At 37.1% G+C, this 25205-nt stretch overlaps 1 protein-coding gene across 2 annotated transcripts in view; it reads left to right on the top strand.

Moving 5' to 3' along the window:
• FRK (fyn related Src family tyrosine kinase) overlaps positions 1 to 24953 on the top strand; it is a 118267-nt gene extending 93314 nt beyond the window's left edge. The window contains exons 3-8 of one of the 2 annotated variants that reach the window (XM_022554802.2): positions 510 to 673; positions 2363 to 2531; positions 5067 to 5225; positions 13916 to 14097; positions 15170 to 15335; positions 15724 to 24953. In XM_022554802.2, the coding sequence (XP_022410510.1) occupies positions 510 to 673; positions 2363 to 2531; positions 5067 to 5225; positions 13916 to 14097; positions 15170 to 15335; positions 15724 to 15932 (1049 nt within the window). In that variant the 3' untranslated portion in view covers positions 15933 to 24953. The other variant, XM_089921954.1, reaches the window with a different exon arrangement.
• The last annotated feature ends 252 nt before the right edge of the window (positions 24954 to 25205 follow it).

Raw genomic sequence — 25205 nt, 5'->3', positions numbered from 1 at the left:
CTGTATTTATATCTATATCTACACATAGATTTTGCTTTCTGAGAACACTTTATTTTATTTTAGTGTCCATGTTATAGAATTTCATGGGAGGAAATTCTCCCTTGTCTCTGTACCAGAAAGAACTGTTTCTAAACATCTTTTGTGATTTTATCTTATGAACACTGTGGTTTCTGAAACTGTTTCCTTCTTTACATTGCTAGAATGACAGAGTCCATTTTATAGCTTGTTTTAAACAAGTATACTAGGCCTCAAATCAAAGTTTATTTTTGGTGCTAACTGTACTCTTTTATTTTTATATTTCCTTTAAAATATGATTCCACATTCTTTTTTCCTTTTTAGTCTGCTGTATGTCCTTTATAAGCTTCCTGAAGTCTTTTCTGAAACAAAGTTGAGAAATAAATAGAATTTGTTAAAATTTTATTCCATGCATTGAAACTCTCATCACAAAATAAGCAAATCTCCTTTGCTTTGGCAAGAAGTTTATTAAAAGGACTTATTTTGGGTTCCAGTTTTAGACAAAGGGGTTGTGAAACACTACAGAATCAGAAGACTGGATGAAGGGGGCTTTTTCCTTACCCGGAGAAGAACCTTTTCGACACTGAATGAATTCGTGAGTCACTACACCAAGACAAGCGATGGCCTGTGTGTCCAGCTGGACAAACCATGCTTAAAGGTGAAATGCTTTCAAGCTGTGTTCCTTTATTTTTGAAGTTAATTTTATTTCCCTCAGGTGTTGGAGTTATTTGTCATGTGATATGTCAGCTCAGAAAAAAAGGTCATTGAATACCCAAATCATGGATAGGCAAACTGTGGCCCCTGAGCCAATATGGCCCCACACTTATTGTTATACATAAGCTTTATTGGAGCATAGACATGCTCATTCATTTACAGATTGTCGTTGCTTTTTTGCTATAATAGCAGAGTTTAATAGTTGAAACAGAGACTATATGGCTCACAAAGCCTAAAATATTTACCGTCTCATTCTTTTCAGAAGAAGTTTGCCAAGTCCCGACCTCAAGCAACCACTGAACACAGAAAATATTCATTCTTTGCACTAAGAAACTAATCTGGTATCTTGTTATTGCAGCATTTAATGATACGGCTGGAGGGAAAGAAAATTCTGGAATACAATTCTTACTTAGATGATCTGTATTCAAGATTATTAACATGAAATGACCAGGTTCATTATCTGGTTGTCTGCATATAGATATCATTTAACTGTTCTAACATTTTGATTGTTTGGCCTGGCTGTTTAGTGGGAGGAGGTAACATTTATAGAATTAATCTATATCTATCATTAAATTCTGTTGTTTGCATGTTTTACCTAAATGTGTTTAAAGTTAAGTGGTGGTCATACACCTCAGTGGGGCAAGCCTTCAGCTCCACATCAGAGTTCAGGTCTCATGTACTGTCAGTGGTATAGCCAACCCTGTGGTTTATACCTGGATGACCAGTGAAAGCTTCCTTGTGATGCCTGATTAGAATTCTACAGACAAGTAGAAGCTGAAGAATTCTGTCCCGTATGCAGGGAATTTATGAGTTAAATCCTGAGACGTGAATAGGCAATTTTGGTATAAGTATGTACATCTTAGATGGTACAGGAATGACCTCACATGAGTATCTAAACTTATGCTAAGAAATAGTTCAACTGATAGAAAGATATGACTTAAAAATTCTTAGTTTAACCAATATTGTTGAATTCTGGTAGGGGAAAGGGTTTACAAAGCATAGGTGACCTTCTGGGCACTCGAGATGCTGATGACTTAGTGGAGGAGATAAGAAAAATTTCTAAAGGCAGATGACAAACTAGACTATGCACTCTAGGAGAGCAGAAACCTTGCCTATTTTGTTTACAGAATGGAACCTAGTTGGTGCTTGAAAAATATTTATTTATTAACTAAATGAGTAAATGAGTGAACAAATAAGTAAATGAATTTGAAAAAAGATGAAATTAATTTTGAGAAATTTTGTGATACATGTGGTAAATGCTATAGGCCAAAGAGTTGGGGAGATAATTGTGGATGAGATGGAACTTCAGTTTAGCCTTCAAACTTGATTAATGTAGGCAAGGAGGCAAAGAGAACTCCCACCACGTAGGTGAGAGGGAGGTATTTGGGAGTCATGTGGGACAGATGGACAGCAAGGTGCCCGACTTAGCAGGATTTGGGAGATCAGCTGGAAGAGGCAAAGATACAGATTCTACCACAATTGCTTTCCATTTAAAAGTAATTAGAATAAAATTTACAATATTTTGTTTTTAAAAATGATGTCTCTTTTGAAAAGTACCTAGACTTATCTTCAACCAAAAAATTGTTGAATATAACTTTTTTCTTACCAGTATTCTAATTATTCTGTGACGCAGATACAAGTCCCAGCTCCCTTTGATTTGTCATATAAAACCGTGGACCAATGGGAGATCGGCCGCAGCTCCATACAACTTCTGAAGAGATTAGGATCTGGTCAGTTCGGCGAAGTGTGGGAGGGCCTATGGAACAATACCACTCCGGTAGCAGTGAAAACATTAAAACCAGGTACGAGAACAAGAATGGCAAGGGTTAAATGGCATACGTTGATACTTATAAGCTCAACTTGCCACTGTAAATGTCCAAGAGGTCATGGGACAGCCAGTGTGGGCACCAAGCAAGTGTTATAATCACTTCCTGTAGTGACCACAGTGATCGAGCCCAGCACCTGAGATTTTCAGAATTACTGCAGGTATGATTATGATTTTGAATCCTAATCTTATCAACAACTGAGACTAAACTTTATTGTCCAATCTGATCATTTTTTTCCAAAAAAGAAGCAGCTAGCTATCCATCCTAACACTGCTCTCTAAGGAAGGCCTTTTGGAGGTCAAAAGAGAACAAAAAATCAGATTTCTTATATTAAAAGATAGCGCCATGATAGTTTTCTTTCCAAGAGGAATAATTATTATTGATTTACAGTGTAATAGCAGCAAACAGCTTTGGTGATTGCTTAAATGTCTTCACTTCACTGGGGCCATTAATCAATCTTCTCAGCTATTTATTGCTTAGCAGACTACCGCGCAATAAAGACGAGCCTGAAATCAACTCCCACAGTAGCTCTGACAGGCAAAAATTAATATTTAATGTTGCATTACTAGCTGAGTTGAGATTGGGTCTCTTTCGCTGTGCAGCTGGTCAGCTGTAACCAGCGTAGCCAAGGAGTGCTCTGAGCAGGCTTCCCCTGCAGAGGCTCCTGACGTACCATGGTTTCAGCTCTAGCGGATGGTGTGATCTGGCAATGATTTAAGTGTCCTGCATTCCATGAATCTGACGGCCACCCAAAGCATCAACATAGAAACATATTGTAGATAAATCGTCTGAATGGAGATCATAATTGCTGCTATCACTGGAAACTTCATCAATCAGATTGTTTGGGGGTGGGGGAATGATCCTACTATATCGGTAACTAACCATAGGCCAAACTAATTATAATAACCAAAAGCGGTCCTTTATTATGGTTTGGATGCCTCTTTTATTCTTAGCTCCATTTTGCCACAGTGATTCAAGACTTTAATCCTATTTGATTATGTGGCGCAGATGGAAGTGAGGGAGCTCAGCAAAAATTGATGGAGAACAGAATAGGCCATTTCCCCCCATTCTCCCTCTGTAAGTCCTTGCCTCTTCCCCTCAGCCTGTGAAGAAATGCTTACAGTTGATCTGTCTGGTTTTCCTAAGAATATGCCTATTTTTAATAATAATACAAATATAGTCAACACTCATTGAACACTTATGTACCAGACAATGCTATTATCCTGACAATGATTTTATGTCAGTAGGATTATTAGCCATGTTTTAGAGATGAAGAAACTGAAGTTCAGAGACATTTGGTAACTTGTTCAAGATCACACAGTGAGCTAGGATTTGATGGAGCCTGGGTAGTGAACTTCTAGACTCTCAAAAGGCATACCAAAGGATAGATTGCCTAAATGCTTTATGTGAAATGATCTGCAGGTCACATGTAACTCTTTCTAACTGCATATTAATAAACAGTCAGAGTGTTAGCTTGGAATGCCAAAGCTTATCCATACCTGGGGTTCAAATATTAGCTGTGAAGTCTTCTATATGAGAGAATGAGGAACGAAACAGACTCTTTAAGCATCAGTGAAAATGATATTTGCACTATCCATAGTGAATACTGAGATGTGAAACGACAGTATTCCTTCAGTTACAACAATGGCTCTGAAACATCATATCCTAAAAGAAATAAAAGATCTTTAAATGACTAATGAAAGGTAACTCCAGGTATTCTTCTTTCTCTTAGGTTTTATTTGATGTTAACTGTTGATTCTTGGCACTTTGCATGGTGAGTCAGAGTTGAGCCATTTAAGTGCAATTTAATTGTAGATGAGTCTTCAGAATAGGCTCCAATATCTCCCTTAACATTTGGTCAAGCTATTAAAACCAACTGTGGAGATATTAATACAGGAGAAAATGTTGAATATCAGCTTCAAGAGGAGGAAAAAAACGCTAAGTTTTGGGAGTGGCCCTTGAATGTTTTCTACTGGGCCTACACTATGGATATATGTCCTTGCAGAATTAAAGACATAAATATGGCAGAATATCACTGCTTTTTAGAAAAGTTATCCAGCTCTTCCCACAGTGGGTACCAAGGACAGGGCAACTATTAGTCTTCTCTGCATCCTGGACAGAAAAACTCGCTGCAGTAATTAAACATTCAGTGTCTTCCAGTGTTCATGTTAATAGAATGTCTTCTCTTTGTGTTCCTAAGATGCCTGCCTTGTTTTATCAATTAGACTGTCAGTGTTTCCTTTTTCCTTCATTTTTCACATGGACCTGAATCAACCTCTCTTCACCTACAGGTCATAATACATAAGCTGCACAGCCCTGATGCACCAACACATCAGTTATTAGGTTGCCCTGGTTGAACTGATTCTCTTCCTTGATAAATCTGAAGATTTGTGACACTCATGCTCTTACTTTACTGAGAGGCAGGAAGCAATCTTGGTGATTCCCACCAGGCTTCTGTGAGGATAGGAATGCCTCAGTAACATAAAGTGATTTCCCCTCTTCTTGTTTCAGGTTCAATGGATCCAAATGACTTCCTGAGGGAGGCACAGATAATGAAGAACCTAAGACATCCAAAGCTTATCCAGCTTTATGCTGTTTGCACTTTAGAAGATCCTATTTATATTATTACAGAGTTGATGAGACATGGAAGTCTGCAAGAATATCTCCAAAGTAAGCTAAAGACTTAATAAAAGGAAAAAAGAGGAATTTAGTTTAGCTAGTCCTATAAATGTCAATTTAGCAAGGCTTCTATAACCCAAAGGATATCTACTATGGTATATCTGTGACAATGAATGTCTTACCATTGAATTGCTCAACTACTCTTTAATAGGATATATACTGTGTACTCAAAGGGAGGAAAAATATTTATGTAGTGGAAGAACAAATTGTTCACCGTAGACATATCAGAGTACTTAAATGTCATGTGGAAAATTGAAGAATTGATGTTTTTCACGATGCTTTGTTTCCTACAATAACTAATTGAACATTGTCAGTCATGGACCAGTATTTTCTATGGCCCAGAATTAAGGGACATGGAATGCTTTCAGGGGAAGGGAGGGAAAGGTACCCTCATTTTTCTCTTTGCCAGCTTTGGACAACATTGTGCTTGTTGGAATTTAAAATACTTCCAACCGCTAGGCAACATTAGAATATTCAGACTAAAAAGCAGAAATATACTATTACTTTATTTTTACATCTGCTTCCTGTAGTCTGAGAAGACTTAAGGGCACTGTAGAATTTTGATGTTTATTACAAATTAATAATTTAATAAGCAACAATATTATAAGCATTAAAATGAGATGTTCAAAGAAGTGGAGATCAAGTACTGAGAGAATAATTCATGCTTTAAAAAGAGGCATTTTCTATACTTTCTTGGAATGTCAGAGTGGGACTGATAGAATGTATAGAGGTAAAGGGAGGTGAGAATAATGGAACAAAGATGTCGGAAAGATAGGAGTATTCTCTCATCTCAGGGTGACTTGTGAAGCTGGTGATATTAAATTGCAAGACTAGATAGGAACAAAGAACATAAGACTTGCTAAGTGCTGTTAAAAACAAAAATATACCTAGCTCCCTTGCATAAAGATATCAAATTTAACAGTATTAGATTGTGTTACCCACCATAGAGAGACTAACCTCAGCCATTGACTCCTTTTGCTTTATTCCCAGGGACAAAAGTACAGGAGCCCTTTCAGGTCATCTCTAACAAAAATGCTTTGTCAAATTAGAAACATTCGCGCTGTTAAATCTCACAGTCAATGCTCAATCCTCAGATCTATCAGCAGTATTCAATTCAATGGACACTGTCTCCTTCTGGTGACACTACCTTCTGGAAACACTACCTTCATTTGGCTTCTGGGACACTTCACCCAATGTCCTTTTCTCTTCCTTTCTTGCCAGTTCTTCTCAATCTATGTGATTTCTCTCATCTCCCACACTTCTCAATATCTTGGAATTTTCCAAGACTCTTTTGCAACATCGCCAGATTCCTTGTTAATCTCAACCAGTCTTATTGTTTAATAACATTTATGTATTAACCAACTGCCTAAATCATATCCCTCCATTACTTCAGAATCATATATACAACTGCCTTCTTAGCTTCTCCACGTGAACACTGTATCAGTCTGGATAATATGGGTATGATGCGGTAACGAACCCCTCCAAATCTCAGAGTCTTAACACAGGTGTTTATTCTTGCTCTTGCTACATGTGAGATATAGATTGGCTGGTGGCTCAGGTCTTTTGATCACCTTGGCAGCAGCAGGGGATATGACTATTCTCATTCTGGCTCTTAAAGCCTCTGACCAGGAGTGACAGAGGTAATTTCTATGCCCTTTTCATTTGGTTAAATCAAGTCAAAGGGAGTAGAGGAGTACAGCCCTCTAAAGTGCTTAAAAGCAGGAAAAAACAAAAGTTTGCAAACAGCCCTCATTTCTACTGCATATGTCTATTAGACATCTCAAAATAATTTGTCCAAAAACCGATCTCTGATATTATCCTCAGTAATCTGCACCTCTTGTGGTCTTTCCTTCTCTGGCAATGTCAACACACAGGCCTACCATCTTGGAGTCACCTCTACTTCTCACATCCTATATCTGACCAACCAGCAAATCCCACTGGCTTGCTTTCCAAATATATCCAGCATTTTACCACTTTTCAACACTCCTACTCCAGTCTGAGTCATCATCAACTCTCTCCTGGATTCTGCAGTAGCCTTCTAATTTGTCTCCCTCTTTTGGTTCTTGACCCCTTCAGTCTCTTCTCAACACAGCAGCTGGAGAGATCCTGTTAAGATGTAAATCAGGTCACGTCCCTCCTCAGCCCCAAACCTTCAGTGACTCCTTGGTTCTCTCTGTGTAACCCATAAAGTCCTGCCTGACCCGACTCTCCATTACCTCTCCGACCCCATCTCCCACAGGTTTGCCCTGGTTCACTCTGTCAACTACACTGCCCTTCTTTGCTACTCTTTGTATCTTCCAGATGTGCTCCGCTGCAGGCCCTGCGCACTTGCCGTTTCCTCTACCTGAAAATTTTTCCCGTTACTTATCCGCACAGCTCATTTTCTCACGTCCTGAAGTCTTTACTCAGGTATTCCCATTACAGCGAGTCCTTCCTGGGTCACCCTCTAAATTCTAAGATTTAATCTCCCTTTGCTGACTCTTCGTATTCCTCTTTCCTGCGTTTTGTTTTCTCTTCCTAGCTGTTAGTCGTCATATAATGCATGACATATTTATGTAGCTTATTTTTAGTGTCTTCTAAAATACAACTTGGAGAGGACAGAGATTTATCTTTGTTTTAGTGCTAGAACGGTGTCAGGCACACAGAAGGTGTGCACTAATTGTGTGTTGATTAAGTGAATGAATAAATTAATGGATAGATTAAGTCAGGGCTATCCTGAACCTAATACAGTTGGGACTTGTTTTGTTGTGCTTGGTATCAGCTAGCAAAGATACGCTTAGTATATTGTAAACTCCTTTGACATTGAGGATTTCTGTGGTTTGTTGATGTCTTTTACTCAGGGTTGAGCACGAACTCTGTCATCTTCTGGGTTGAACTATCAGGGTCAAGTTTACAGAGGCCTTCATTTGCCCGGATACTTAGCAGCCAGGGGGAGTAATGAAGGCATGCTCATTACAGACAATCCCTTCCCAATCAAGAGGATTTGATTTCAACAAAGTGATCTTAAAATGTATCTGCCAGTCTTAAACATCCCATAATGATAAATATTATTAAGCTGAAATGCTCTTGAATAGTGGAACATAACTGAAAATATTGCCTTGCTGCAGATGTAAATTGTCACAGGTCTATGAACGTTTATATCAGTTTTGACATCTGGCTGCTGTATTAGAAGTGTGCTCTGAGGTTGTATGCAGTTCCTAGGCCACTGTACTTTTCAGGGCAGGAAATATGTTACTACTCAGTTTCCTTCACTATTGTGCCTGTCAGTGAAAACCTTTTTATATCCACTGTGATAGGATTAGATGTTGTATTTGATAGCTGAAATAACACACATTTTTCTACAGAACCATCTTTGTAGTCCCTAAGCTTGGCTGAATTTTTTTTTGTAATACATTTCGCCAAAATGGAAAAGGCTTGTCAAAAAACTTTAGCACTAAGGGTAACTGATGCCTGGTGTTTCTTACTGAAGTTTAAAGAGGATAAATATCTGCCTTTTTTACTTTAGCTGGGCTTGTTTTCTTTCCAGTAAATACTTATAGAGCATCTAGTATATGTCAGTATATTCTCTTTGTTTTACAAATCAAGTCCTAGCATGTTGTTCATCATTCTCACAGACAGTTCAGTTAAGTGGATTGAAGCAGACAGGAATGTTTTCACTGAGATACCCTTTAGCTGAACACAACTCCATAACTATTTGCTGTCTGCATGAATGGAAGTCTCTTCATAGCCCCTGACTTTGGGTGCTCAGGAGTGTAAGGTGGATTTTAGGGAGGCAGTACAGAATAAATTTATGACGCATGAGATTTCAGCCTCCAACATATCCTGGATTGGAATCTCTACTCTATAAATTATTACCTGTTCCTCTGAGTGGTAGGAACACCTATCAAACAGGGCAAAATACTTCCTATAGTTGTTCTGAGTATTAAATGAGGTGATTTACTGGAAAATCAACCATATGGGATAGTGGTAGGAGAGGAGCATATATATTTTAATTTTTTTTTCCTCTAAAAAACACTATATAGCACTTACTGTGTGCCAGGAATTTTTCTAAGTCCTATACAAGTATTATTTTAGTTCATTCTTCTAACAACCTCATGAACTAAGTATTATTATTACCATCCCCATTTTACAGTTGAAGAAGCTGAGGTATGGAGAGATTAAGTAACTTATTCAAGGTGGTTGAACAAGAATTCAAACCCAGGAAATCTGGCTCCATAGTCCATGCTTTTAACCATATACATAGCACTGATATTATTCTCCTAATATCCACCTATTATTTATTGCTGCACGACAAATTACCCCGAAACTTAGTGGCTTACAGCAGCAAACACTTATTTTCTCACAGTTTCTGTGGTCAGGAATCCACGTGCTGCTGAGCCGGGTCTTCTGGGTCAGGGTTTCTCACAAGGCTGCAGTCACAGTGTCAGCCGGGGTTCCAATCATCTTTATCCATTCATTTGTTGACGGACACTTAGGTTGCTTCATGGTTATTGTAAATAATGCTGCTATGAACTTTGAGGTGCATATATCTTTCGAATTAGTGTTTTTATTTTCTTCAGGTAAATATTCAGGAGTAGAATTGGTGGATCATGTGGCAGTTTTATTTTTAATTTTTTGAGGAATCTTTATACTGTCTTCCGTAGTGGCTGCACTAATTTAAATTCCCACCAACAAAGCACTAGGGTTCCCTTTTATCCACATCCTTGCTAACACTGGTTATTTCTTGTCTTTTTTGTTTTTGTTTTTGGCTGCGTTGGGTCTTTGTTGCTGTGCGCGGGCTTTCTCTAGTTGCGGCGAGTGGGGGCTATTCTTTGTTGTGATGCGTGGGCTTCTCATTGTGGTGGCTTCTCTTGTTGAGGAGCACGGGCTCCAGGCACCAGGCTTCAGGACTTATGGCTCGCGGTCTCAGTGGCTGTGGCTCACGGGCTCTGGAGCACAGGCTCAGTAGTTGTGGCGCATGGGCTTAGTTGCTCCGCGGCATGTGGGATCTTCCTGGACCAGGGCTCGAACCCGTGTCCCCTGCATTGGCAGGCGGATTCCCAACCACTGCGCCACCAGGGAAGCCCCTATTTCTTGTCTTTTTGACGATAACCATTCTTACAGGTGTGAGGTAATAGCTCATGGTTTTGATTTGCATTTCTCTGATGATTAGTGATTTGAGCATCTTTTCATGTGCCTGTTGGCCATCTGTTATGTCCTCTTTGGAAAAATGCCTAGTCACGTCCTCTGCCCATTTTTTGATCAGATTGTTTATCTGTTTTTGATGTTGAGTTGTATGAGTTCTTTATGTATTTTGGATATTAACCCCGATTGGATATATCATTTGCAAATATCTTCTCCCTTTCAGTAGACGGTCTTTCCATTTTATTGATGGTTTCCTTCATTGTTTGAAAGCCTTTTAGTTTGATTTGGTCCCATTTGTTTATTTTTGCTTTTGTTGCCCTTGACTGAGGAGACAGATCCAAAAAAATATTGCTAAGACCAGTGTCAAAGAGATAACTGCCTATGTTTTCTTCTAGGAGTTTTGTGGTTTCGGGTCTTACATTTAAGTCTCTAACCCATTTTGAATTTATTTTTGTATATGAGAAAATGGTCTAGTTTCATTCTTTTACATGTAGTTGTCCAGTTTTCCTAATGCTACTTATTGAAGAGACTTTCTTTTCCCTGTTATATATTCTTTGTTGTAGATAATTGACCATGTGAGTGTGAGTTTATTTATGGGCTCTTTATTCTGTTCCATTGAGCTATGTGTCTGTTTTTGTGCCAGTATCATACTGCTTTGATCACTATAGCTTTGTCTGAAGTCAGGGAATGTGATACCTCCAGTTTTATTTTTCTTTCTCAAGATTGCTTTGACTATTCAGGGTCCTTTGTGGTTCCCTACACATTTTAGGATTATTTATTCTAGCTCTGTCGGTATTTTGTGAGTATTTTGATAGGGATTTCATTGAATGAAATGAAAAATGGACATTTTAACAATATTAGTTCTTCCAATCCATGAACACATAACATCTTTCCATTCATTTGTATTCATTTGTATCATCTTCAATTTTTTTCATCAATGTCTTATAGTTTTCAGAGTACAGGTCTTTTACCTCCTCGGTTAAATTTATTTCTAGGTATTTTATTCTTTTTATTTGCTTGTATATGGGATTGTTTTATTGTTTTCTCTTTCTGATAGTTCATTATTAGTGTATAGAAATACAACAGATTTCTGTATATTAATTATGTATCCTAAAATTTTACTGAATTCATTTATTAGTTCTAATAATAAATGAATCTTATTTATTATTGGGATTTTCTGTATATGGTATCATGTCATCTGCCAATAGTAAAAGTTTGACTTCTTCTCTTCCAATCTGAATGCCTTTTATTTCTTTCTCTTGTTGGTTGCTGTGGCTAGGACTTCCAATACTATGTTAAATAGAAGTGGTGAGAGTGGGCATCCTTGCCTTATTCTGGATCTTAGAGGAAAAGCTTTCAGCTTTTCACTATTGAGTATGATGTTACCTGCAAGTTTGTCATAAATGGCCTTTATTACTCAGAGCCTATTTAAATATGCTGCTTGCATTAAAAAATCACACACAAACTGTGCTTAGGTCTTTCCCATTTGAAAACTTCCCTTGACTCCATTTATTTCATTTTTTTAATTGCAAAAGATGACATACATGTAGAAAGGACATGCATGACTTACGTCCTTTCTACATATATATTTATAATGTAATTATAAAGCGAGCAAGTAAACAGCTGTGTAGCCACTATGCAAATCAAGAATGAGAACATAGCCAGCAGCCCAGAAACTCCTCTACTACCTTATCAATGACAATCCCTCACTATCAGGAACTTCATGATAATTGCTTTCCTTCCTTGACTTACATTTTTCTCTGCTAGCTTCTTCTTGTCTTCCCTTCTTGACTAGGTTTTTGGAAATGGACATCTCCTCTTGCCATCTCCACATCCTCAGCTCCCCTTCAGCCCTTAACCCTTTATACTCCATCTCCAGCGAGACTCTCTTCCTGCAACCAATGTTTCCAGTGACTTCTTAATTATTATATTTTAGAAATGCATTTTAGTTCTTATCTTGCTGGACTTATTTGACAATTGTAGTGATTTTCTCTTCTCAAACCTTTGACTGTTATGATGTTCTCTTCTGGTTCTTCTCTCATTCTTTAGGCTGATTCCTCTCAGTTTTCTTGCAGGTTTATTTTTATATGCCCACTCTAAGTGTTGGCATTTCTCATGATTCTATCACTTTCTAGCAATCTCACCCACTTTTAATGTTTAACTCTTGCTCCTAGACAATGACTGTTAAATCCATATTTCTAGCTGCATGCTTTCCTCTGAGCTTCAGAACCATATGCTTGTCTTCTTTTAGACATTTCCTCTTGGGTAATCCATATGCATCTCTAGCTTAACAAATCTTAAACTGTTTAATTCTGATCAGGCAGCAGCAATGATAGATAATAAGAACAGGTAGGCTTTACTAAGTTCTTCCTAGGTGCCAGGTACTGTTTTAAGTGCTTTACATGTATTATCTCATTTTAACAAATAATACCACAAGGTTATGATAATTATTGCTGTATATATGGAGAAACTGAGACACAGGAGTGTTAAGCAGCTTGCCCAAAGTCAGGAAGAAATGTAAGGTAGAGCCCTGATTCAAATTCTGGCACTCTAGCTTCAAACCAATCTTCTTCACTCCTGTACTGTAGTTGCTCAAGTCAGGAATTGTGTCTGGGACTCTTGACCATAAATTCCATACATTTTTGGTAATATTTGGCTTATTCAGATAGGGATAATGATAATTTGGATTTATATGAGACCTTTTCAGTTCTCCAGAAATTTGAAGACCTCTACTAACAGTATGGCATCTAAACACTTATCCAGGGATGGCTGACCCCATTTCACAAAGTCACCACAAAATAACACTAACCTCTCTAGCAATGATCAAACTGACTCAACTACATAAATTTCCTATACTTAGTTATATAGAATCAGCAGGAGGAGAAACTATGTCTACGAAAGGTATATCATGCCTATACCTTCTCTTCATAGAGAGATGAGCAACCTATTCTAAGAATAACAGGCTAAGAAAGGAAAATGTAGTGCATGCATCAAGCTTAATGGAGTACAAATGTAATATACTCAGCTTATAACTATGTAACATATATAGAGCCTTCATTATTTTGTGAGCTAGTTTTTAAGAACAATGTGATGGAAGAATGAGAACTTTTCATTGGTTCAGCCATGCAAATTAGTATTATTTTTAAGTTTAAAGACTAAAACAACTAAGAAATGTTTCAAAGAAATCCAGAGGCAACCAAGTAACAGTTTCCATGAAGAGATGAGTCAGTGATGTGTGGTATTAAAAATGGCAATACCTGGACTCTTCCGGATATTTATAGCTGTGTTTGGATCATGTGGTACTGTTGCTCCTTTCTCCCAATAATGCTCATTTAGGGAAGGCAGGGCCTCAGCTTTGAAATGTGTTTGAGCTCTGAAACTTGTTGCCTCATTAACCCTTCACAGGAAATGGAATGGTTTGTACCTGTTATATTTATTTTCTCTCAGTGCTATGGCACTTAATCCCACTGATAGGTCATTCATCAAAATTCTTAGAATTTGCTTCAATAGTTCAAATGTTCTCCAAAGTGAATCTCTTATTTTCTCCTTTTACCTAGATGATGCTGGATCAAATATCCATCTGATGCAGCAGGTAGACATGGCAGCCCAGGTTGCTTCTGGAATGGCCTATCTGGAGTCCCAGAACTACATCCATAGAGATCTGGCTGCCAGAAATGTCCTTGTTGGTGAACATAGTATCTACAAAGTGGCAGATTTTGGACTTGCAAGAGTTTTTAAGGTAGATTTGGCTTTGTTTTAATTAGTTGGTAATGGGTCAAAAGGCTAGACCAGTATACTAATAGATTTACTGTTACTTTTGATATATTTCTCCAAGTTCTATTGGTCCATAGACCATTTCAGGATCCCAGGGCTCTACAGACAAACTACTTCCTATTTCTATTTCTTCACCAAAGAGAAAGAAACAGAAAAAACAATGATCAACCAGATGGGAAAGTATGTAATTAAGTTTGCAGTTGAATAAATGATCAGTTGTTCAGTACCAGTAGCCTCTGTTTGTCTGCCTCTATTTCTCTTTAAAAAGGCAGCACACTTTGTACAGAGTTACCCTATCCATTGTTGCTCACTTTATGCCAGACCAATATGCATGCCGCCAGGCATGCTGCCAAAATTCTTCAGCAAACCTTGGCTTTTAAAATCCTGCCACCCCCGCTCCCATTTTATGACATTAGGCCAAAAGACACTAATATAGGAGATATAATATTAGGTGTTTTTTTCTGAATTTCATTTTTTATTTCTACATTGCATCATAAAAATATGAGTGTGGGGCATGACACATAAGTAAATGATTCTCTTTTGATCTTTATGAATTTATCATCTTTTCTCTTTGTAAATTAATTAGATCCCCAGTGAGTTGATACATTAATTTAAATCATTTGGACCCTACTTTTCAGTATTAGAAAATGGTTACATGGTAATTATCAATGTCAGTGACTCTTCAATACCAGCAGTAAATCAGAAAACAGGCTTTGCTTTCACTTTCTATATTTGCTAAAGACCAGGTGTAAAGCCAGTGTTATCACAGATGAATTTCCCATATGTATTACAGTACTCCTTCCATTGCTACTTTTAGCACATAGTAGGCTCTCAAATAATATTTCATTAATGAAGTCCCGCAGATTATTCAGTCTTGTGTGTCAGATTTGGAATTTGCTACCGTAATTATCCTTTGAACTACACTCATTTTGAATCTTGTCCCTCTAAATTTTAATGCAAAGCAAGTTACAGACGAATGAGGGTGACCAAAAAAAAACCCCACTTTAACCTAGCTTGATTCCTTAATGCATTATCAGGTAGATAATGAAGACATCTATGAATCTAAACACGAAATAAAGCTGCCGGTGAAGTGGACTGCGCCTGAAGCCATTCGTACTAATAAATTCAGCATTAAGTCTGATGTGTGGTCATTTGGAATCCTTCTTTATGAAATCATTACTTATGGCAAAATGCCTTATAGTGGTGAGTAATTAATTCTGAAGTGGGCCTTTCTGCTGCAGGTCACTTACTTAGGTGTGACTTTAACTGCTTTGCCCAGACTTAGAGGGCAGAGTTCTGAGGCTGACCACACCATGTGCCTGTGGGAGCATAACAGGTAAAATTTGTTGATGATGATTTGCCTTAATGAGTTGGTTTATTGCCTCCTTCTCCTTTGCTCTTGAATTGCAGTCTTACAGACATTACTTGCTGTAGGATTTAGTTTAGTCTCTGCAGCCTGGGAAGGGGATGGTAGACTTCATAGTTTCTCTGGGGAAGTCAGTTGGCTTTGTCCTCTAGAGTGTCAGTATCTATGAATTTAAGACTCTGATTTCCAACTTGTTTTTTGTTGGTTCCATTTTATATTTTTTAGGTATGACGGGTGCTCAGGTAATTAAGATGTTGGGTCAAAACTATAGACTCCCTCAACCATCTAACTGTCCATTGCAATTCTACAACATCATGTTGGAGTGCTGGAATGCAGAGCCTAAGGACCGGCCAACATTTGAGACACTGCATTGGAAATTTGAGGATTATTTTGAAACAGGCTCTTCATATTCAGATACAAATAACTTTGCATGATGAACACTGAAGAACATCAAATAATGAAGTAGCAACAGAGTTCAATAATCAGTTCAGAAATACAATCATATTAACCAACTGTAAAAATGAATTTATCTTGACATATTCAAGTGATAAGGTACCTTTGGCCATATAATACAAAAAAGATTATATGTGTATTTTATCAACTGGGCAATACTGCAGGACAGCCTAAGATGAAATATCATCTCCCCACTGCCTGGCAAAATCAAATGCACTAAACAAAGTTATTTTTCTTCTTAAAAGAGACACATTTCTATTTATTGTTTGAAATGCTGTTCAAGAGGATCAACAGATGCTAACGAATTTTTACTCAGTGACTGTTGTAGCATTTTCCTGTTTACTGATTAAGGTGGCTCTTCATTATTCCTCGGATTGCTGAATCCCATCAGGCTGTTATTATGAAGGAATTTGATTGCTTTGCTGCACAGCAGGACCTGTGCTTTGAGGTTTTTTTTCTCTTTTAAAATATCCTGTAACTACAATGATGGCAAAGACATGTTAAATGACTTGATTGTACTTGGAGTAATTGCACATATTTTTTTCCTATGCATAAAAAAATGAAGCAGCTGTTGAGAAAAAGAATTAAAATCTCTCTCATTTTGTAGAAGGAAATGATGGAATTTTTCTCTACCTCGGTATGTGTCATCTGAGATTCATCTACATTAGTTTTAATCTCTTAATGCTAAGAATCAGCTTGCAAAGTTGATGAGTTATTATCTTGGAAATATGCAAGAAACATCTAATAGCCTGCCAGATCTGAGAAATAAGTATCAAAATAGTTTAGGAAAATGAGAGGAGAGCAGTAGGATTGCTAAGGCCTGGGATTTCTGAATAATTAAGAAAATGTACCTTTGCTATATAGGCTACAAAACAGGCCAAACTCTGTTTCAGATCTAGAGAGTAGGAATAAGGAATAATAAGGTTTCATAACGTTGGTTATGAAACTGTATTTTTTGTCTGATAGGACAAGAGGGTTTTTACTCATCTTAAGTTTTCATTAACCTTTGTAAGAATGTTATTTCTTCTTAAGCAATGGGTGTATCTGTTCTGTGCCTCATTAGATGACTAGGGAGAGCTCTCAAAGGGGGTTTCAAAATCAAATATATATTCAAAGATCTTCTAATGTAAAGCAATATGAATGAAAAAATTCATAAGAAAATTTTGAGTATATTGAGAATATTTTGAGTATCTTCTTTCATCTTTCTTTAAAGGAGAAGAAGAGCAGTTTGAAGTGGTTACGGAAACCCCAACACAAAGTAGATTAAGCACTAAGTAAATCTGTATACTCTGTAACTGGAAGACAGAAGTTGTTAAAAAGGAGACAGCAGGCCCCAAATGGAGTCACTTGTGCTAAGCCCCATATCAGCAAACCAAGACTTAATACTTAAACTAATTGCAGTTTCAGCATTTCCCAGAAATGTAATCTTTAACCAGTCAACCTGGAATTACCTGGCCAGCATGATAGACCCCTTCCATCCCACTTAGGAGGGCAGGAGGGCGACCTTGTCAGAAACAATGCATTCTTTGCTAATGACGTTCTTTTCCCACCCCCTTTCTCCTTTTAAAAACCCTTGCTTTTCTACAGCATGGCCGAGCTCCTTTCTATTTGTTAAATGGGATGCTGCCCAATTCACGAATCACTGAATAAAGCCAATTTGATCTTTAAATTTACTCAGTTGAATTTTTGTTATTTAACAAGATAGAGAGGACTCCATGCACAATACCATTAACAATTCAATGATGTTAACAAAGACCCAGGTCCTTTCCCAACCTTCCCTCTGCCATCAGCATTGTCCTCATTCCTATGGTCATAGATGGCTCTCAAAACCAACTGGGGTTCCCTCTTCTCTTCACCCAGCAGGAGAAAATGGGAAGCCTCTCTCTTTGCATTTTCAGCTTACATAAAAATCATTCTTTTTCAGGCTTCCCTGGTGGCGCAGTGGTTGAGAGTCTGTCTGCCAATGCAGGGGACATGGGTTCGTGCCCCAGTCTGGGAAGATCCCACATGCTGCGGAGCGGCTAGGCCCGTGAGCCATGGCCACTGAGCCTGCACGTCCGGAGCCTGTGCTCCGCAATGGGAGAGGCCACAACAGTGAGAGGCCCGCATACCGCAAAAAAAAAAAAAAATCATTCTTTTTCTGTTCAGGCAAACTGGGGTCATGTGCCTAACCCTAGACCAATAATAGACTCTTATGTGCTGGCTGAGAATAAATTCTGCCACACTGAAGCTGGGAATATGGTTACCTTTTCTGGAGACAGGTTGGGAGTTTGGCTTATCTGAATAAAATTAGAGAAGATTGGATCCTGGGTAGGTGTCCATTAAGGAGAAAGTCCCCTGAGATGAAGTATCTATACTGTACATATAAAATAGGTGTATGTATGTGTATATACACTTAAACTTTTTTGAAACTAAAATGGGTCATATGGAGCTAACAATTATAGAGCCCCTTGATTCCTTTATGAACAGCAAATATTTATAAGGGAAGGTCAACACTAATCTTTCTAATTAGTTGACTATGTATAGGACAAATTCAATTATTTATTTAAAGTCATAGAATCTAATGCAAAGAGGAAATTATAAATAACCAGTTATTAAAAATTAAAAGAAAATAGCTCATTTTCTTTGAGTTTATTTCTTGGAGTTCAATCCTGCTTGAACATATACAGAAATGAATTAAAATATTCCCATTTCATTGTGAAAATTCAACTACTATATAATTTACTTTTTTTGGTAGCAGCTAATAACAACAAATTTTTTAGTAAGATCTGATTTTGAAATGTAAAAAGAAGGTTATCCTTTCTTGTTTTTATACTACCTGAAACCTGTTTGACTTACCACATTTGATTCTTGGAGACATTTATGTTCAAGTTGCTGTCAAAGCAATCTATTATTCTTGTTTTCACCTGATGGATCACAGAGAAAAATAATGGATTCAGTTAGGAGAAGCAGGAATAGGTTTTTTTTTTAACTGACATAAATTTCTTTCCCTGTATAGAATAAAAGGATCAAGAAAAGGTAAGTTGAATTTTCCTACAATGAGCCAGCTCTTGTTAAATTTACGCCCCCTAAATTGTAGCAAAGCACTTTCTATGTAATGTTTTATTTATGTAATTCAGTTATTTGGAAGTGGTGGTGAGGGATGTGAGTACATCATTTCCTGTGGTATTTCAAATCTCTTTTGATAAAAACCTAAGAATTTTTACAATAGAAAAGAATTCAAAATTCCATTAAGGCTCTTCTAAGAAGGTTATGAAGGAAATAGCTTTACATTGTCTAAGGTCAAAAGAGACACAGAGTACAACTTCTAATAGTTTTGAAAACTGAATATTGTGTCATTAAAAACAAAGATAAAGTCTAAGTGACCAGCAACCTGCAAAATGGGCTGTGGCAATGGGTCGTCTTAAAGGACACCGAAGAACAAGACATTGGGAAATATCAGGCTAGGCGCATTCACTCACACATTTTGCTCACAATGTGTGTCTGCATGGTGACTGCATGGATGACTGAACTATAGGGGGCCCAAACTCTTTCCATTCTCTGATGGCCCAATGGGAACCATTGCCCCTGGAAGGATGCCAACTGTCACCCAGCTGGTGTTTCCTGGAGGAAGCAGGGCTCAGCTGGTGACCCAAGGCTTTGCCAAGCATCTGCCCTACCTGAAATACTGTTTTTCATGGTGTACTTGAGCATATGGTTTCTGGTCCAAATGGCCTGGTTGGTAGTGTGTTTTGTGCTGACTTTTCAGGACTCTTTGCAAAGATATATTATGTGAATTACAATGGTGATACTTTGGATACTTATTCAGATTGTGTGAAAGGCCACTTTAAAAGAAGTAAATGAGGCTTTTATACATGGGTATTGGAATTGCCAGTGGGTCATCTGGAAATGTTCAGTTCTTGTAATTTCTGGCATCATTACAGAGAAGTTTTGATCTATAATCTTCAACATGATCCCCAAATTCCATGGAGTAGGCTAAAAAAAAAGAAAAGAAAAAGCTGGAAAGTTTGATGGAGAATACTTACAAATCTTTTAAATCCATGACCCTTGAAATATTTTAATTTTCACAGTGTCATCTTTTCACTGCTTACATTGCCCCATTAAACTCCTTCAGATTTTCCTTTTTTATATTAAGGAACTGATAGTAAAACTCTTAAATTATTTATTATATTTAGAAATGAACTGGAGAATAAAAATAGTGTACAACCCTGAATCTCAGAGACTTTAACAAGTTTAGCTTCAATCTGCACTCAGATGACACTATCTACATAGGAGTTATAAGATTAAGTTATAAGGAAAGAGACACCCAATTATTTCCATTTACACTTCTTGCTTGGGTAGTTAATCTATCAGTCATCTAAAGCAGCTGACTGGAATGTAACATCTTTTTCGTCCTCATAGAAAATAATCAGCTCTTCCAGAAAAGGGTAGCAAATCTCGAACATGCCTTAAGTATCTAGTTAAATGTATTGCTGTACAGGAGATTCAAATCATATAATATAATAACCATGGACTCGTATGTTAGGGGAAAATGGTTAAAAGCAACTAAAATTGCTTGGTTTGGAAGAAGCTAAATATTGTCTTGTAATAATTTCTTGAAATTTTAGAATAGAGGCTTTAATTGTACTATTTGTGAAGGATAAAATTACTTGATATTAGCCAAATTATGTTTAATTTTTATGGCCTACACAATTTCAGGATAAAAGATATGATAGCTTTTAATCATTTTTCGAAATCTACATTTAATTATAGATTCAGAAAGTGGGAAACAAAGCAGATTAGCCAGATTAATATATTTTAAAGATACCTCTGAGATTTTTGTCTCTAAAAAATGTGTATTTCTATATTTTACTCTTTAATAATATTTATTAGGTACAATTACATGTGAATGTATTACACATGCTTAATTTGTATGTGTAACAAAAAGGATAAAAAAGACCTCTTTTAATTGTACCACTTGTTATACTGCTATTACTTACTTTGGTTCAAATGCAAGTATTTAATTAAAAAAAATTTTATTTCTGTGTTCTTTAAAATACTAAGGTAAAGGCTTTTCTTGAAAATATATTTTACCCTAAGTGTTCTCTTTTCATTCACACTGGGTTTGTTTATTATGCTAGTTATTTCAAACTGATTATTTTTAACTTGACTTTTAAAAGTTGACTTTATTGTTTCAGAGGTCAAGTTAGTTGTGAATCCACTACATGAATTTAATGTATTTCATAGCAAGTAAAATGTTTCCTCAGTTGACTATATTAAAAGAATTTACATTTGTATGATGGGGAAAGTCTGTGAATCTTAGGAAATGGTCTTGCTTATGTCACATATTCACTAAAGGTTGGCTGCTTTATATCACCTTTCTCAGAAACCCAAGCAAATGGAGAAACTACCAGCTCTTAAGTTGTTGGTTGCTCTGGCAGTGGGAATGAGAGTGCTGGTGGGTCTCATGTTGGCAGTTAAATCCTTGGGCTTACAACTCATTGGCCACAATCACAGGGCTTCACCCAGACTCAAGGAGCGCTGGATGTGCAATCCTACCATGTACCCAGATACAGGGCACAAGAGATTCTTGGTAAATAGCACTAACACTATCATACTGCATTAAAATGTCAAGTAAGTTTTAAGAGATATTGTGTGGTGGAAGGTCATGTATACTCATGTATCCATTTCTTTTCCTTAATTATTTTATTCATTTGTTCAGCAAACATATATTGATTACCTGTTAAGTAGCAGACATTGGGCTAGATGCTTAGATAAAATTGTGAACACGAGAGAAATAGACCCTGCTTTCCTAAGTTTACAATCTATCAAGAGAGGCAGATCGGGGTGTGTGAATCTCAACTCATAAACATATAAGCACAATTTTACTTTCTCATTTTCTTCCTAAGAATTAACTTATTGTCTGCAAGCTGCTACCCAGTATCCATTCTCTCCTTGCTCCTTAATAGCAGAGCCTGTTTTCTTGGATCCCAGCTAAAAGATCACATTTCTTAGCCTCTTTTGCAGCTAGGGGTGCCTAGGAGATGTAAGAGAAAGTTGTTTGGCAAGACTTCTAGGAGTGTGTGAAGTGAGGGGGAAAGGCACAAATTAGGGCTAGCCAGGCAGGTCCTGCCCCAATCATGGGGGGCTGTGTAGTCCTGGTTAGTAATCTTAATCTTCCTGGACAGACATTGATAGCCTTTAAATTGGTAGCATAATCGAATTTGAACTTTTAAAATATTATTTTCATAATGTATGGAGAATGGATGTGGGGAGACAATCTAGGAAGACTGATTGGGGGAGCGATGATAGTGGGTCAGGTGAGTGGATGGCAGGAGACAGAGCAAACAATGAACACACGTGAGACACTGGAGGTAGAACCAGCAGCACTTGATAACTGTTTGGTTATGTGGATGAGGAATGGTTAGGTATCAAGGATGACCTCACATGTCCTCTAGGGGAAACTAGATATGACATAACAGAAAAGAAGCAGGCAAGGGAGACGATGATCGTTGGAGCTAATTAGCTGATCAGTTCTCATGACATCCAACTTGAGATGTTAAGGAGTTGAGTATTTGTACCTGGAGCCTAGAAGTGAAGTACAAAGCCAACTGTAAATTTGGGAGGAGTTGGCATAAGAAAATCACGTAAGGGAAGGGGACCACTGAAGGAGAGAATGGAGAATGAGGAACAAGAAGCGTTCAGCATTAGTCCCTGAGGAGATGGGACATTTAAATTTAGGTGGAGAAGAAGAAGCCAGAGAAGTGGGTGAAAAATCAGGAGTGTTTTCACAAAAGCTAAGAATTAAGGAACAGACAATTTTATTGCATGTTAATGAGAGGTCAAAGACCTTGGAAAGTGAAGGTTTTCCATTAGCTTTTAGCAACTTGGCGGTCCTGAGGAAGTGCATTTTCGCTGGAGAAATGGGATCAAAAGTGAGACTGTAGTAGGCTGAGGCAGAAGCGAGAGATGAGTGGGGACAACGCCTATGGCCCTGGCAGTCTTTCCCCATGTGTGGTCACGAATGTAAGAGAGAGGCAGCAGCTCACCGTAAATATGGGATTCGGGAGGCGGGAGTGTGTGTTTCTAAGAATCAGGAAGACAACACCTTGTTTGCATGCCGTTAGGATGGTTGTTGGAATTTATCTTAGCAGGAGTAGAGTACATAGTGTAGAAACATTTTCCAATTCAAAGAAATCTGAAAGAACAACTGCTGTCTTGCTCACTGAATTTGTATGAATTTTATAATATGAATATTTCGTTGTTAAACGAAATATCTTTGCCATAGGGGAACTAAGGCCTGGAACCTACAAAAACATGTTTTGAACGAATACATCTCTGTTCCAGGACCATTTATTTTAATGAAAATTTCATGGTGAAGTTTTCTTACCTGTTTCTTCAAGATTGATCTAGTTTCCTAATATTCTGTGAGTAGATAGGTGGCTTTTCTTTGGAAATGTAAGTTTTATCTGGATTAGAGAAACAGGGCAAAGAAAAAAAAAAACGAATTCAAATAATTCCAACTAAAGTATCTATTCATTTTCCTTCAATATGGATGTCAGGTCTAATTGTTCAAAATGAAACAATATGGCTTATTGCAGATGAATTATGAAATCCATTTAAGAGCATGTTAAAATAGTGTCAAAGAGGTGATAAGAAAGCTGGAGTTTTAATATTTCAGGGAGAAGACATATGAACCACCCCAAAGAATATAATTATAAGAAAGAATAAGAGGGAAAAAGAAAGGAAAATAAAGCAAAGAAAGGCAAAGCTATTTTAAGAAAACATATCGTCAAAGTCTTAGGAGAAATTGTTCTTCCTTTTTTGGTTAATTGGCTTATGAATAATGCAGAAACATTCTTATTTGGCTTTAAAATATCCTTAGTTCAAACTCTAAGTTTTAGGACCTAAGTCAGACAGAAGTGATTTTGTAGTAAAATCTTTCCTGGGCATTATCAGCATCAATCTATTTTCATAGAACTGCAGAATGTTAGAGCTGGTAGAAACCTTGGAGATCATTTGTCAGTCTCTCAGGAGTTCTTCTCCATCTTTTGGAATAAAAACTCAGAAGCAAAAATAATAAAAAGAGGTATTTAGTCATTTGAGAGAGATTTTCCTTCAAGTAAAACTGCTTCATAGACTCCTTAAATCCTTGCAGAATTATTTGCAAATCTTCAGGAAAAGACTTGGCATAAACAAAATTGTTTCAAGTTAATTGTCTCTTCCCTGTATTTTGGAGAAACTTACGGCACTTAATTTAGAGAACAGCAAAGATAAACTTCAAGAGTTGATTTTGTGGCTGCACATTAAAAATATTTTAAAGCATGCAAGTTGTGCTATGTTGTGCAAATGGGAATGGGTGCCAATCTTAAGTAACAGCCAAAAGTCAAAGCAGCAGGATAAATTAATTCCATAAGTTCTCAAGCTGACCAGCAGGTGGGGGCCCAGATTGCTGCCAAAGAGCTTTTGATTGGAAGAAAAAAAGAAAAGGGACCTTAAAATAATCTAAAATTCTCATATAATATTCAGTCCATGTGAAAAAAATTACTGGAAGTAAACTCACTTGATCGTAGGTAACTATGCTCAGACCTGCAATGAAGACATTGATTACGGATTACAGCACAGTGCTCCCAGTTTTGGAGAAATGCAAAATTACATAGTTCACTTCTCACCAAACTGTAATTATCAAAGTAACTGAGTGGTCCTCACCAAAGTAGAGTTACTGGTACATAGCCCTCATGAATGTTTCTTTTTCTATATATAGGTTCTAATATTTCAGCTCTTATTTTTATATGTATTTTTATGATGCACTCAATATCTTCCCACATGCCCAATTATATTTCAAAAGCACTGAAATCTTTTTTATATATCTTTGCTTGCTTTCTTTGCTTATTCACTCTTTTAACAAAGAAGTATGAATAGACTTATGTAAAATTAATTTTTAAAAATTACTGGCATTTGGATTTTGTTATTAATACAAAAAGTAAAACATTTTCAGTACCAACTTGCAAAACTGACAACTAATCATAGTTCATTTTTTCAACCATAGGAGAGTTAAATTATTATTATACCAATGAAAAATTGTGCAATTTTTCCTACTGTGGTTTAGAACTTTTAGTTCACAAAACAGTGAAAATGATATATTGTTTGTGGCATTAACTCTACTTAATTTGGAACCTTAGAATAATTTCATTTTCTTCCATTAAATCTTTAGTGCATTTTCAGCATAAAATTTAAATGTATTAATATGTCAAATATTGATTCTGTGTTAACCT

This window comes from Delphinapterus leucas, chromosome 12 (genome assembly GCF_059928025.1).
Source record: "Delphinapterus leucas isolate spDelLeu-1000000601 "Yukka" chromosome 12, BTC_Dleu_Yukka2, whole genome shotgun sequence".
NCBI lineage: Eukaryota > Metazoa > Chordata > Mammalia > Artiodactyla > Monodontidae > Delphinapterus > Delphinapterus leucas.
This window is presented reverse-complemented; position numbering and strand designations above follow the sequence as displayed.